General features: G+C 50.7%; 1 protein-coding gene across 1 annotated transcript in view; it reads left to right on the top strand.

Annotated features, from left to right (window-relative positions):
- Positions 1-1,778: 1,778 nt before the first annotated feature.
- myo1d (myosin 1D) overlaps positions 1,779-16,430 on the top strand; it is a 50,241-nt gene continuing 35,589 nt past the window's right edge. Inside the window, exon 1 of the mRNA XM_028818423.2 lies at positions 1,779-2,143. Within this exon, the coding sequence (XP_028674256.2) occupies positions 2,049-2,143 (95 nt within the window). The 5' untranslated portion in view covers positions 1,779-2,048. The remainder of the gene's footprint in view (positions 2,144-16,430) is intronic.

Below are 16,430 nucleotides of genomic sequence, written 5' to 3' on the forward strand. Positions count from 1 at the left end.
TGACATCCTCGACGTTTGGGGTCTCTTGTGCCCCCCGGACGGGGTGTTTTTCTATTGTATTTATTACATGTAATTTCTGGTGATCTGAAAGGGCCCACAGAGGTGTCTCCGGTGCTCGAGCTGCCCGTTTCTGTTGGCATTTTTTTATTCCGTCTCTGCATAACTGGTCCTTTCTGTCTTCCAGCTGCCCTCCAGTAGGTGTCGCTAAAGCTCTTCTGATGACGCTCCGGAGACCCCACGAGTGCCTGCAGGTGACCCCCAGAGCTGATGGTGTCGGGAAGTGAAAGCCGTGAGGGTCACGTGTGTTGTGATTCACTTTCGTGTCGCCGAATCCCTCCGAGCACGCGGGCTAATGACAGGCGCGTAGCCCGAGGCCACGTCAGGGGCTTAATGAACCGTCTGGTCCAGGGGTCTTTAGGTTCTCCCCTGGAGGGGTTTATTCCAAATTCCTAATTAGATGCCAGTTATCAGTGCTACGCCGTTGTTGTTCGTTAACGTTTGACTCCCGCCATTTAATTGCTCCTTAAGCAGCGCCATTCGAAGTTTTTAATTGCGCCTTTTAGCCCTCAGCAGCTGCCAGCTCTGTTTTTATGCGCCTTTTGTTTTCTTAATGAGCCTCCAGGAGACGCAAATGGAAAAGAAAGCCGCAGCTCAGCGTCCAGCCTGTCTGGTAATAAGAAGGATAACGCGTCTGGTTTATATAGCGCCTTTCCTGTGCTCATCAAGCGTCTGTTTGAATTTAAAACATAAGGAGAAGCCGTTAGAGTGGCCGATCCGCTCCCGGAGGTGCCCCCCAGCTTGGAATGCAAACCCGCCGGCCTCCTGAACTGAAGCCGAGAGCCCCTGGTCTCACTCGGGGGTCCTCAGGTTGGGCCCTGTTCTCGTTAATGGGGCTTGTTCTTTTATCATTGCCACGTCAGCTCCTTCTTCCATTGATGATCATTCCAATGATTTGTAGCCCGAGGCAGATTAGAAATTCTCAGTCCTTCCTTTTTCCTGTTCAATTTCTTGCCATTATTATTATTATTATTATTATTATTATTATTATTATTATTATTATTATAAGAGATACCTGCCCGGTGAAAACACACAGGCGCCAATGGGACCGAGTCAGAGGGTGAGCTGCGGGCTCCTTTGCCCCTCATTTTTATTTGTCAGGAAATGGAGACGCAAATTCAAAGAGGGAATGTGGCTCTGCCAGGCTGCAAGAAGCAGTTAAGGGTTGGGCATCTTAACAAGCGAGTTAATAAAAATGTCGCTTGAGCAGCAGCAGCTGCCTCTGTTATTACAATAACTGCGTTCTGGTTTAAGAGATTTGGGGCTGCGACCCTCCAGGACCCGACATGAGCACCTTTGGGTCAGGCGCCCGCCTGTTTAGATTAGATGACATTGCGCCTGGCCTGAGACATTCGCGCTTCGCTCCTAATCTGGTAAATACGACAGCTGTCTCCTTTTGTGACACACATAGTCCCTGCTGGGGACAGGTGACAAACACCTGCGCAGGGCGGCGTTAAAGGCTCGCGCAATTCTGATGCAAGATGGGATTCTGTAAACACACACACAGACACACCCACATGTCGCTCCAGTGACAGCGCAGGGTGTTCGTCTCAAAGTGTCGCCTGTATACACCCGATCACGGCCACTTGGGAGCGGGTGAACATGGCCTTGCCTTTTGCGCATCTATTAGCATCCTTACGGCGGGGCGGTCTGACGGCAGGGCGGACCACCAATCCACGCTCAGGTGAGGTGGGCCGCCTAACCCTCCAGTTGGGGAGGTGGGAGCGAAGGTTCATTGAGAGAGAGAGAGGGGCGGGTTGTCGCCAGAGAGCTGCTGTAACTTGGAGGTGGCAGTGTGGCAGGTAGAGAGCGCGGCTGGGAGCGCAGAAGTTGAAGACAGCGAACCAGCGAAGGAAGGAGCGGGTGCGCGCGCGCGCTCGCTCGCGGGGACGCCGTTTGCGCACGACCGTCGCTCGGACTTCCCGGCGGGCACGCTTGCGCTCCACTCTGAGGCTCGCGAGGATTCGCCGCGGCTACGACGGCGGTACACGATGGCCGAACACGAAAGTTTGGAGTTTGGGAAAGCCGACTTCGTCCTTCTGGACACGATCTCAATGCCGGAGTTCATGGCGAACCTCAAACTGAGGTAAGTTTCCAGTCGGTTGACGCCGCCGCCAGTCGCTGGGCATGTGCGAGGTACAACGGCGAGCCGCGTCACCTGTGTCCGAGGATCACCGGCGAATCCGCGCGGCTGCGTGTAAGGACGGCTACCTGACGTGCGTTCAAGTTGTGTGACATGGGAATGTGTCAGGCGGGGGACAAGTGAGCCAGGAAAGACAGTCCAGTGCCCAAACTGGCAGAGCAGGCAGGTCGTGTAACTTGAAAAGGTGTGGTCGGCATTAGTGGGTCATGAAAAGACAGGGTGGGCGTGTCATGAGATCACCGATGTTTGCCAGGGTCAGTGGGCATCAACAGCAGTGGCCTGTAAAGATGGCATGATGCCCGCGATGCGGATGAGGATGTCAAGTTATTGAGGCACACGGACAAAGCTGTCACTTCGCTCACTTGTGAACGGAGGTCACCTCTGGTGGTCACCTCTGGTGGTCCCTTTGATACGTGGAAAGAGTCGCAGGTTAGCAGGAACATCAACATCAGCCCACCAAGTGAAGTGTTAGTTCGACAGGCTGGAGGGTCTTGGAACCCTGAAGAACTGGAGAAGAGCAGACCCCCTTTAACGCCCCTTCATGTGATCTCCAGCTCTGTCATGGCCGGCGTGATTTTCTGTGCTGTGTTGTGTGCAGGGTGGGCATATCACCTGATAGGTGCCCAGAATTAAGCCAATTGAAAGGGGGCAGACTCAGTTACGGGACACCCCTTGGACCCCTCGAGGTGGCAGAGGAACACGAAACTGAGTGTCATTATGAACAAATGGGCACATCTTCTCAGTGACATGTCAATGCAAGGACTTCGTCATGAAACGTGACTGGGGGTCCTTTATAGCGCCTTACTGGGAGTGCCAAGCCAGCCATTTTCTTTCTTTTCAGGGGATTTTTTGTTGTTTGGCGTCATATAATAAAATTTGTCGACCTTCTGTGAAAAGCCAAATCAGGTGCCATCTGCCTGTCTACGAATGCCCAGCATGCCCAGCCCTGGTCACAGTGGCCCCTCTGTGTGTGACGTGTCATTGATGCTAAAAATGACTGCGGGGGGTTTTTGTGACCCATTGAAAGATGACGTTCTCATTTTTTTTTCCTGATTTTCGTTTTATTTCGTAGCTCAGTGCAGTTTAACGCAGTTCTCGATTGTAACTGTGGAGCAGAGGTGTTGCCCATGGAGCTCCCGGTTACTGCCAAGTCGTGTGCCCAGTTAGGCTTTAAACCAGTGAGCACTTTACTGGTTCCATGAGCGTTGTGTGACAGTATTTAATGTCGAGTTGACGTTGTTTCATTCGGTCGTATACTGCGGGGCTGACTTCCTGTTATGGAGGCACCTGACCATCCAAAGATGTGCCCGGTGGGCATACAGTGCCAACTCGCACATCTCCATAAAGTCTGTGGGACCAGAGAACTTCCCCCTTTAAAGACGAGTCCGAGGTGTTGGGCGTGTGAGCAGGTTCTGTGTGTTGAGTAAGTGGCACGATGCCATCTGATTGTTTTTCTGTTTGTCTATCCATTCATTTTCCAAACCCACCTCATCCCAAGCTGGGGGGCTGGAGCCTGGCACTGCGGGCACGAGGCACGGAGAGGGCACCAGGCCTTTGCGGGTTTTTTTATTCTGCTGTCTCTAGTAACACGTTTACGTCTACATGGCCGTGGCGCGCGTACACAGGTGGGCTGCCTCGATATGGGCATGGCACCTACTGGATGTTCAAAGCCACCGACTGAAATATAAAGAGTGCGCTTGAGTCTCCTGTGTGCCACACTGCGTTATCACTGTGAGATAAGACCTGGACAGTCCTCATGTATGTGTGCTGCCAATCGGCCGAGCCCCCTCGCTTCCTGTCACCTCTGAAGGACACGGCCACCATCGTCACCCCAAAGGGACACCTCTACAAACAAACAAAGAGACAAGGGAAGGAATCAAAAACTGAGCAATGGTGACAAACGAGGCGAAAAGAACAAACAGCCAGCGGAGTAAATGCACAACCTGCGCCAGAAAAAGAGTCGGTGGGAGAAGATAACGACTTCCAAGGAATGAGCAGGCGGACAAATCATTAACGAGAACGAGGGACCGGCCAGCGGATAATAAAACACCTCGATGTGACACGAAATTCAAGGAGCCACCTGAGCTGACAGCAGAGCTTTTCACTGCCAGCCGAGGTGGGCACTGCCGCTTTGTCAACGCCATGGTGAGCCGCACACCTGAGGGTTTCACAGCTGGCGGCCCTGCCCCAGAGTTTTATGAGAGACACCGGGATGTCAAATAACGACAGGACAGCGAAGGGCAACACGGGGGGCGAGAAAAACTCATAAGTGAGGGGAAAACCGGCAGGTAAACGTGAAACGCTGACAGGGCAAGAAGAAGGAAACAAAGAGCCAAAGGTCATAAGGACATACGATAAGGAGGAGCGAAGCAGGGCAGGGCGACCCGGAAAGGTGTCTGGAATGGGGGGCAGCAGACAGACGGGACGAGCTGCAAGGGAGAAAACATCAAAGAAACAGCCGGGGTGGGGGGGGGGTGACAAAGGAAGGACCATCGGTGCTCAGGACCCCCACACCCCAAGATACAACGGGAGGAGGCGGCACACAAAAATGCCGCTTCAGTCCGCAGACAGCCGACCTTTAACCCTTTTGTGTGGTTGATGTCACGACCTCGGTGACTCCGCCCTCAACACCCACCAAAGCTCCCTCGTGATGGCGATTCCTGTTATTAAAGGTAAATGGCATCCACGTAAACGTAAGAGAAGGCAGGAGTCGACGTCCTGGGCCAAGAAAACCGAAGTCGAAATCATCAAAGTAAAATAAAAAGAAATAAAAAGAAAATAAAAAGAAATAAATCAACTATAAATAAAGAGCCAAGTCATCAGGACAGCAGTGGGGGCTTCAGTGTGACCAGGACATCTTGGGTAGACACGTCGGTGACGACTTGACTGCACTCTGAAGTGACTTCGGGATTCTCGCTGACCGGAGGTCTTCTTGACCCCCCCGCCACCCCCCCCGACACTCACGCCGTCCTTTAGGCTTTGATGGACGCAATCAGGACGTCACGGGGGGGACACCATTTGCTTGTTGATGTCACACTTGGGAAGCGGTCACATCGGGGGGTAGGAGTGACATGAGGGGGGGTTGGAGTTCTCCGTTATTTGCTTCAGGACAGTTTTGGTGTCATCACTGAGGCCCGAATGCCGCCCTTGGTAGCGAAGTCCAAATTTCAGCCCCGCTGCGCCGTTCACGTGAGGTGACCCTGCGACTGCGGTGGGCCCTCTGTGTGCTCACGTGGGGGTCGCCTACAGAATACCAAGGTGGACACCCGAGAGCCGAAAGGCACCGTTTGACCCAATTTGAGTAACGCCTGGCGGGGCCACCACTCATCATCATACCTGCAGAATTCTTTGGTGGTCGTCCAGTTTGATGATAGTCAAGGTGTTCAGTGACAGAGGCAGCGGAGCCCCCCAAAGTATCAGTGTTTGACCAAAGGGACAGAGTTCAGAGTGCCCACATGTTTACTGGGTTTGCCCATCAGAGAGTGCCCATGCTCTTGGGTGACTTGTCTTTGAATGATTCCAGCAGGCGTGGGCACTCAGCTGAGCAGGACCCCAAATCCTGAGGAGGGCTCCGAGTGCTGGGGGCTTGAAATCCTCAGAGAACTCCCTGCCAGTCGCTGAGGTGCCACAGTACCAGCTGTGAAATGTGCCATATGAGGCAAGTAGTTAAATGTCACTTGTCAAGGTGTTGTGGTGAGGTTGTGGTCACCCACCCAAGACCACATGCCAATGATGGTACGACAGGCCAAAGAAGGGCAGACTCACTAGGACCGCGGTGGGCTGTGTGAACCGTTTGAAATGGTGAGGCGTTCGGTCTGTCCATTTGTGGCATCGTCACAGGGCTGGGCCACCACTGGCTGAGCACTAGCAGCCTGAAACACCTGGTCTCGATATGTGACACGTCCTGCTCTCCTCATGCTGACCGGAGCACTTTATGGTCGTCCGGCTTAGGTCTGAGTGGGCATTCAATGGAAAGCCCACCTTGTGACTAGCGGGGAGCTCAGACCACACTGACTTCCAAATGTCTGCAGCCTTCCTTTAACAAGGGGCTCTTCCTGGCTTGAGATTCTTTGTAGACGCCCTCTAAAAAGAGTCAGACCTCCGTGATGGCGCTGGCCGGGACCCTCCGCCTCGGCGCCAGAGGAACACATGGGGCTTGGCCAGCCAGCGGGGTCTGCACTTAAGGCCACCAGGCAGTTTGTGTCTGTTTGCATTCATTGTCCTTGTCACCATCTGAAAACGTCCTGTTCAGCAGTAATGGCCGCTGCTGACCCATAAGTCACTGCAAGTGTCACATCAGCTTCAATCCGGGGTGGCAACCGCAGCATTTGAGTCACCTGTGGATTTCTGGATTGTCCTTTAACTTCTCAAAAAGTCAAATTCACACCTTGGAACAAATGAAAGGGCAATCTATCTATCTGTTAGATAGATAGATAGATAGATAGATATATAGCGCCTTTCACATCTATCTATCTATCTATCTATCTATCTATCTATCTATCTATCTATCTATCTATCTATCTATTATATAGTGCCTTTCATATATCTATCTAGATAGATAGATAGTGCCTTTCATAGATAGATAGATATATCTATTATATAGTGCCTTTCATCTATCTATCTATCTATCTATCTATCTATCTATCTATCTATCTATCTATCTATCTATCTATCTATCTATTATATAGTGCCTTTCATATATCTATCTAGATAGATAGATAGTGCCTTTCATAGATAGATAGATATATCTATTATATAGTGCCTTTCATCTATCTATCTATCTATCTATCTATCTATCTATCTATCTATCTATCTATCTATCTACAGTGGTGTGAAAAACTATTTGCCCCCGTCCTGATTTCTTATTCTTTTGCATGTTTGTCACACAAAATGTTTCTGATCATCAAACACATTTAACCATTAGTCAAATATAACACAAGTAAACACAAAATGCAGTTTGTAAATGGTGGTTTTTATTATTTAGGGAGAAAAAAAATCCAAACCTACATGGCCCTGTGTGAAAAAGTAATTGCCCCCTGAACCTAATAACTGGTTGGGCCACCCTTAGCAGCAATAACTGCAATCAAGCGTTTGCGATAACTTGCAATGAGTCTATTACAGCGCTCTGGAGGAATTTTGGCCCACTCATCTTTGCAAAATTGTTGTAATTCAGCTTTATTTGAGGGTTTTCTAGCATGAACCGCCTTTTTAAGGTCATGCCATAGCATCTCAATTGGATTCAGGTCAGGACTTTGACTAGGCCACTCCAAAGTCTTCATTTTGTTTTTCTTCAGCCATTCAGAGGTGGATTTGCTGGTGTGTTTTGGGTCATTGTCCTGTTGCAGCACCCAAGATCGCTTCAGCTTGAGTTGACGAACAGATGGCCGGACATTCTCCTTCAGGATTTTTTGGTAGACAGTAGAATTCATGGTTCCATCTATCACAGCAAGCCTTCCAGGTCCTGAAGCAGCAAAACAACCCCAGACCATCACACTACCACCACCATATTTTACTGTTGGTATGATGTTCTTTTTCTGAAATGCTGTGTTCCTTTTACGCCAGATGTAACGGGACATTTGCCTTCCAAAAAGTTCAACTTTTGACTCATCAGTCCACAAGGTATTTTCCCAAAAGTCTTGGCAATCATTGAGATGTTTCTTAGCAAAATTGAGACGAGCCCTAATGTTCTTTTTGCTTAACAGTGGTTTGCATCTTGGACATCTGCCATGCAGGCCGTTTTTGCCCAGTCTCTTTCTTATGGTGGAGTCGTGAACACTGACCTTAATTGAGGCAAGTGAGGCCTGCAGTTCTTTAGACGTTGTCCTGGGGTCTTTTGTGACCTCTTGGATGAGTCGTCTCTGCGCTCTTGGGGTCATTTTGGTCGGCCGGCCACTCCTGGGAAGGTTCACCACTGTTCCATGTTTTTGCCATTTGTGGATAATGGCTCTCACTGTGGTTCGCTGGAGTCCCAAAGCTTTAGAAATGGCTTTATAACCTTTACCAGACTGATAGATCTCAATTACTTCTGTTCTCATTTGTTCCTGAATTTCTTTGGATCTTGGCATCATGTCTAGCTTTTGAGGTGCTTTTGGTCTACTTCTCTGTGTCAGGCAGCTCCTATTTAAGTGATTTCTTGATTGAAACAGGTGTGGCAGTAATCAGGCCTGGGGGTGGCTACGGAAATTGAACTCAGGTGTGATACACCACAGTTAGGTTATTTTTTAACAAGGGGGCAATTACTTTTTCACACAGGGCCATGTAGGTTTGGATTTTTTTTCTCCCTAAATAATAAAAACCATCATTTAAAAACTGCATTTTGTGTTTACTTGTGTTATATTTGACTAATGGTTAAATGTGTTTGATGATCAGAAACATTTTGTGTGACAAACATGCAAAAGAATAAGAAATCAGGAAGGGGGCAAATAGTTTTTCACACCACTGTATCTATCTATCTATCTATCTATCTATCTATCTATCTATCTATCTATCTATCTATCTATCTATCTATCTATCTATCTATCTATCTATCTATCTAGTGCTTTTCACTTTTAACAATTTGTAAGAATTTAGGCCGAGGTCTAAGTGTCTTGTCGTTCTTGAGCCCCCCCTTAGTCCTCTTCAGGGTTCTGCAGCCTCTCCCGGCAGTCCTGGGTGGGCTCACAGCAGGAACAGACCACCTGACAGGGTGGTCAGACTTGCCCAGAGTGAATTAGGTTTTGAGTGGTCCTGGTATTCAGACGTTCATTGCGCCGTTGGGGTCACAATTCCTGGCACTGCATCCTCGCGTGTGGGTTTCGGTCTTTTTGGATTTTCTCGTCGTTTTTCTCGACTCCTGGCCTTCGTGTTTTCGTCTCTTTTGTTCATTTTTGATTATTCTCCCTTTATGATTTTGTTGTTTTATGTTAACTGCCTGTGTTGTGTGTTTTGTGGGTGGTCCCCCAAGAGGCGGGGCTATCTGCCAATCACGGCCAGGACCCGCCCTCTTCTCCTGTTCCGCAGCTCCTGGTGGTCCATTGTGAGTGACTTCACTTGTGTGTTTTGTGAATTCTGTTAATTATTTCAGCATCTGTTTGCTTTGGATGTCCTTTGTGTTTCAGGCAGTCCCGTTGTGCTGTTGTTGCAGTCTGCGGAGCTTCAAGCTGATTGGATGGCTTTGTGTGAAAACACGTTTTTCAGTTCCCGCCATTATTACTTGCCAGGGTTTGACAGTGATACCCCCCTCTAGTGCGCGTTATGGGCAGTGCTTTGGACTCCGGGTTCACAACATGAAGTGCACTTAAAATACACGGGTGAAAAAACAAAAAAAAGTGCCCCCCTCAAAAACACGGGCCTGTGTGTGCGGCGCTCACGACTTCGTGAGATCAAAGAGGAAACGGAGACGGAAAACAAAAAACAAACCCCATCTCAGTGGCTGTGAGGCACATAAGAAAACCAACAAAATCGCTCGGGTCGCACACGTGCGTTAAATACGTTCAGCTGTACTCGTTTTTGCTCCTGGATGCCCGCTGACGTCACGCCGTCACCGTCTGCGTATTACGTGATTGGAGGCCCTGCCTTTTCATTTTTAGCTGACAATGATCTCCGTCCACGTTAGCGTCTCCATGTCGTTTATCTCCACCAACTCTAAAACATCCAGAAACGCGTGTGCCATAGCCGCTCACCTGCACTGGGTGTGGACTTCGGCAGAAAAGTCCTTGAAGAGATGGTGGCACTGCCAGCCACAGGGCTTATCACACGACTGTGTCAGCCATGACAGACGACTCCTCCGGGGACTGAGAGGCTGTAATGGGCGGGATCCAATCAGGGAGGGGCCACATACTGAGCGCGAGCCAATCAGAGCGTGAGGAGAGGCTGCCTGTTCAAAGCTCTTCGCTTTCTCGTGTCGTTTCTGAGAGGGGGGGTGGGCCGAAAAGGAAGATGTGACAGGTGGGCGTGGCCTGTGGGCGTGGCCTGCGGCTGCCCGTCTGTCTGTCCGTCCACCTTGCACTGCCGTGGCCTTCAGACATTTCATACAGAGTGAGTTTCTCTTTTTATTTTTCTGTTTTACATCTGCCGCATGCTGGAGTTTGTCAGTGGGACACAATGACCCCCTAAATGTGTAAAATGTACCGCGAGACGCACACACGTCCTCTCTTTACAGTTCCGATTTTAAAGCCGTTATAATAAAAGGAAAATCAGAACTTCGGCAGTTAACATCCATTGCCGTTAGTAAGAAAGAAAAACAAGAGGGGGTCCAGCTGCAGACCTCCGCCACTTTCTGCTGGAGAGCCAATTGGATTGCAGGTTTTTGTCACGTGGTTTACTTGAGTCAGATAACTCCTCCCCCTGTGTCGCCCTAATGTGACCAGGGGTTATCAGTGACTGCCCCCTCCACGGAGTGGAGCTCTGGGGGTCTGCCACTGGAGTCTGCTGAGCAGTAAGTCAGCGACCTCGGGTTCAAGACGAGTTCTTAGTACGCCGGTGGGTCCGAGAGCAGAGCAATCGGGGGATACACATCAGTCATGAAGGGAGGTAAAAGTGAAAACTGAGGACCCCAGCTAAGCATTCAAGAAGGCCAAACGAAGAGGTGGTGGTGGCACAAGCAGATGTGCCCAATGCCACAGTGTGGCACAGTCTGTGGGTAGAGCTTGCCAGGCTCAGTTTGGCTTTTATTCGCCTCTCCCAGTTCACATCTGAAATCAGGAGCTCCAGTATAAAAACCCAGGCTGGAAGGCTTTAGAGAGGCCTAGACACAAAATCAAGAGGCAGGCTTCATGGCCTACACAGGCCTAAAGGGTCACGACTGAATTCTGTATGCTAAGGGAGAGGGGAACTGGAAACCCCCGGCTCACTGTAACCCAATGTCTTTAAAGACTTTTACACAAATAAAAAAAAGGACAAAAGACGTCAAGAGATATTCGCCAGAAAGGCAAGTCCCACGTTTTCACTGTCCTGACAGGCGAAACGGGAAATACACGTGAGAACCAAAATAAAACACCAAATCAACTCAAATTAGACGGAAGGCAAAAGTCAAAAACCGGGAAAGACGTGCAGCGTTGTGATTGGAGCTTTGGGTTGTGAAGTTCTGTGCGTGCAGATTGGATTAGGAAATGAGCTCCTAGCAGTAAACCGGAGGTCGTGACCTGGTAGGCCACACCCCTAGAAGCGCAGGACGTGACCCTAACGACGGACTCAATCTCGTCAGTGACTGGTAGAATTTTAAAATCACAAAAATGAAACGCGATCTCGACGTTCACCATCCACAACGAAAAGTCGACCAACCAGAGAATTGGTGGGCGGAGCCAAGCTTAGCGTTAGGGTCACATGTCGGAAAAAGAAAGAAAGACAGAGAGAGAGAGAGAGAGGGCCGAGCAAACGGGCCTGCTGTCGGGGGGCGGGACTACAGCCGTGACATCAACAGGCCCCGCCTCCTCTGGCTCAGTCTGACTAACTGGAGACAATAGCATCAGAGAGGTAACTACAACACAATAAAAATCACAAACAGGTCAAACGTATTTAATACCAGAAACTACAAAAGTAATTTAGTAAAAGATAATAAAAGAAATCTGAGCAGGGATGAAACGGTAACCGGAGTGAGACGCGGCCAAAGTGAGCTTTTCCTTTAAAATCGAGCGTCAGTTTTAAGTTCAGTCTGATTAGTGACATTTCAGCTGACCGCCCTGCCATGCCAGCTGGTCCGTTGGGCGCACGCGCCCATGTGGTGCCGCTACTTAGCCAAACACGCAAGCCGTAACCCAAACACACCGAGAACATCCAAACGTCACACAGTCAGTGACCAGATGCTGGGCTCAAAGCCGGAATGCTGGATGTCTTGGGTGGTCCGGCCAACCAGTGTGCCACACGTGCCGTAAAACAGAAAGGTGAAGGGCTGCACCCCACTTTGCTGGACGTTGGCCCAGGTGAGCCCTCGCTCTCCCCCACCTCCTTCTCCACATCATGTGTGATGCGATTGTTCAGTCTGAGTGGGATTTGTTTGTGGAGTGAGGAGATGGTCTCGGGGTCCGCTTGGCATTCCCTGAGAGGACAGTGGGGGCACTGAAATGTCACAGGTAATAAACATACCTGGGGGTCTGGAGGGGTTCTGATACCGAGCTGGCATGAGCAGGCAGGTCACACTCGACATGCGGGGTCTCCAAACAAAGGCAGTCCTGCCCACAGCCTCTTTTACCACTCTGTGTGCCCGCTGTGCCACACAACACTAAACATATCACTGAGGCAGATCAGACGCTAAGAGGTCCGCGTGTACCGGTGCCAGGCTCGGCCTTGAGGAGGGCTGGCAGCTCATGAGCTGCTTTTCCTTCTCTTTTTGTAGTTTTTCATGCCGCCTAATGTGTCTGTCTGCCACCTTTCGGATGGGCATCACACGGGCTGAGTCTTCACGGCCTTGGATAAACCCTTGCCACTTGTTTTCTTGATGGGTGTCGTCTCTCGTGCTCCTTGACGGTTTCTGTTTCGCCACTTTAATCTTCTCAGCGGGGCGGTGCTGCGCCACCACAAGGAGTTATTTTGGTGCCCCTGGTTTTCTTTATTTAGCTCGCGTTATGAGAAAAGTTTAAAGATGTGACTCAAGCCTGTGTGAAGCTTGTTCTGCTGAATTGGGCAATGGAGACCTCACCCTGCCAGCTCTGCCGAAATGTCAGCGTCTCACCCCTCGGCTTCACTCCATTCTGTAAGAGCAGAAAATAAGAAAGCCAAAGGAGCGAGCAGTGAAGCCCACCATGAGCTTCTCTGGAGCCCCTCAATGGCCCTCGGCCTGCTGCTTGTCTGAAGGACAAGTGACTCAAGTGACTCTGCTCGTCACTTAAGATGGACGACTGATGGTACTTCATGTGTCCCAAGGGAGTCGTTTAGCTTTGAGAAGCCATTACTGGTGTGACTTGACTTTTATGGTTCTCTCCAGACCCAGCTGGACCCCCGCATGCCCCCCCAGTAACCTATCAGAGTGACCGTCAACCGAACAGCCAGACAAGTCGACGGCGTGATGGACGTCACCACAGGACCACCGCAAATGTAGAAATGGGCTCTTTAGTTCAGGGTTTCTTACGTTTTTCTTTATTGTGACCCAATCGTGCCCTTTTAAGGGTCTTCCAGACCCCCAAATGCCCAGATAATCGATTGGGGGTCCACCTTGGAGAATCGTCGATATATGTTGGGTTAGTTGAGGTTGATCGTTGCAGCAAGTTGCTCAATCCACCCACAGTGACCCACCACAACCAAAGTCGCGAGCCCCCCGTGACGCACTACCAGTACACGTGACGGTACCTCAGCACCCACCAGTACCCACCATAACCCCTAAAGTTTAATTCTACAGCTTAGAATAACTCATTAGGAGCAGAGAAGACTTCCATCCATCCATCCATTTTCCAACCCACTGAATCCAAACACAGGGTCACGGGGGTCTGCTGGTGCCAATCCCAGCCAACACAGGGCACAAGGCAGGGACTTGAGACCTGCAAACATGGAATCAGTAAAACAGTCAAAGAATTGCCAGTGCTGGGTTGGCATTGATGCCAGCTTTCGGACCTCCGTACCAAAACCATTTCTGAAGAGACAACGAATAACTCCAAAAAGTTGCTCACCCCCCCCCCCCCCCATATCTTACTCTGGCCCCCCTTGTATGCTGCGCCATCCCGCCGCACTTCACTCTTGATAGCCATTGTGACCAGTAGGGTGCCCCTCAGAGCCGTGAGCGCCACACGCGGTCTCACAGTTACACGGACCCCTGGAATCAGGCCAGATGCCTCCTTCAGGACTACACCCGGTGCCATGGCATTGCACGACAGAAGCACTTCTAGGTCACACAGTGGGGACGTCCTCTTCTTGGCAGAGCCCTCTAGTGGCACCCAGGGACCCCGAAAGGGCTGCCCTTCCAAAACCACAAGTCTCAGGCACCCCCTGCAGGAGTCCAAACTGGGGGACGCTGCCACGTCTCATACCGGGGGCTCACCTGTCCCTGCTACAGTGACCCCCTCCCCCCCTCCAGTCCATCCATTATCCCTTCACCCTGACTGGCCGGGCCCTCCGTCCCTCTCCACCCCTTGTGACACTCACACCATGAAGGCCAGTCAGTACGGAGGGGGTCCCGCCTTGTGATCTCGTCGAGTGTACAGTTGAGTTTTGTGACGTCTGTGTGACGGACGCTTGGGCAGAACTGCAGTACCGAGGGGTCTGAGAGGCCCACCGACGTTTACTTCTGGTGCTGAAAGTCCTGAAATGCTGGCTTTTTAAGGTTTGGGTTTGTGGTCCGTTTTCCAGCCGCGGTCAGCAGACGAGCACACGTGTCGGCCAGTGGTCCGGCGGCCTACAGGGTGTACCTCCCATTTTGTATTTAGAGTTAACACTCCAATACCTGCCTGTCCTCGTCTGTCACCTCGGCTCCAGGTATGACACATAACGGCCCCCTCAGGCTTTTGCCTCAGTCGTCTGGGGTACCTTTGACCGGTCGTGTGCCACCCGAGGCCAGCGTCATGTGTCCAGTGGGTGGGAGGACCTCCAAGCCGTTTGATGTGTTGCCCCTCTTAGGTGGTCTCCTCTCCATCTCTGACGGCGGACCCTCAGGCTCCGTGTCTCACTTTCCATTTTTGTCATCCTTTGTTTCTTTGGTCTGAGGATGGCATGGAGGCTCAGTGGTTGTGCCCGGCATGGCGTGTTCTGACGCCCTGTGTGGTGTTTGTGTGTTCCCCCCACCCCATGTTGGTCTGCATGTGAGTGGGCCCAGCAGTGGACTGGCATCCCGGCCCGTGTCGCGTGTTGGGGACAGGCTGCAGACCTCCAGGACCCCTAAACTGGATTAAAACCAGTTGGAAGCTGCTGGGCTTTGTGTGATTCGTTACTTTCAGTGTCTCTCTTTTCATTTGAATTATTTTCAGGGGCCTCTTTTCCTGTTGAATATCTCAGCCTGACAAAGACCCTGTGGTGTGACATGACGTTATCACCGTGTCCCTTTTCGCTATGGCCGCCTATCACTGTCCTCAGAGCGAGGAGCTGTGGTTACCAAACCGGGTGGGGGGGGTCCTGCCGTCGGCTTCCTATCTCGAGTGTATTTGTCTGACTTTTGACTGCAGATGACATACAGAAGCAGCCAGCAGTCAAGCCGAGCGGTGCAGAGCAGGCCAATGCCAGCCATGGGCACCGCCAGCTCGACCCTGGCATCTCATGACGGCAGTGATGCTGCACAGGAAGTGCCTGGGAGACACGAAGGCAGGAGGAGGCAGCCTCGGCGTGGTGCCAACTAGCAAACAAGATCATCTGCGGCCTGCCTGCTGTGCCAGTGCAGCTTGGCGGCTCCAAGAAGCCGATTGACATCATCTGTTAGCATACCAGGCTGCAGAATGTCTGCGGTTATCCATTTACATTTAAAAAGGGCCCCTTTGTAATTTGACTGTATCAACGGTGGTAGACGCTCACCTGGCCACGCCACGTCTGCCCCCGTACCTGCGTACGCACCTGCACAAGTGTGCCCAATCAGCTCCCACCTGTCCTCAGCCGTTTGCAGAGACTTGGCACCCTGGAAGGAGAGGCACTTGCACCCTGGGCCACACCGGTCACCCTCTTATATCCAGCCTTCATCTGTCAGTGGCTACAAATTGGTGGGCCTCCCTCTGTCCATCGGTTTTTATTTGACATTTGCTTTGGCAGAGCCCCCCGTCTTGGCTTTCCTGATGTCCGTTGCTAGCACCCCTTTTGTTTTACTGGACCTTCGTATCTCTTCATCCACTGGAGGCACCACAGCTGCAGAGGGCGTCTTGTTGGAACGCTGACGTCATTTGTCATTCGTAGTCTTCTGGACTTTCCACAGTGGTGGTCTGTGGGTCATTGGGTTCAAACAGTACAGAATGGCGTGCCGTTGAGAACAACACGCTGTCGTGAGATTTCTGTGGGCAGAGGGCGTGAAATCTGAACATCACAGAAGGGTGAATGTAATTGTGTGTGTGTGTGTGTTTACAGTGTATGTCCACCTTCATAAAGAGTGTTTGTGTGTCCATTTGGTTGCTACGCTCATATTGTCCGGTATGTTCATTCCAACAGATGGTGCATCACAAACATTAACATAACTTTTATGAATCCAACACCTAATGTCTTATAAGGAAGATGCATGTGTTGTATTTGTTATTCCAACAGATGGCGCATCACAAGCAGTAATACAGCTTTAATGAATCCAACACCTAATGCCTTATAATGAAGACACGTGTGTTGTTTATCATTCCAACAGATGGCGCATCACATACAT

The sequence above is a fragment of the Erpetoichthys calabaricus genome, chromosome 14 (assembly GCF_900747795.2).
Source record: "Erpetoichthys calabaricus chromosome 14, fErpCal1.3, whole genome shotgun sequence".
NCBI lineage: Eukaryota > Metazoa > Chordata > Cladistia > Polypteriformes > Polypteridae > Erpetoichthys > Erpetoichthys calabaricus.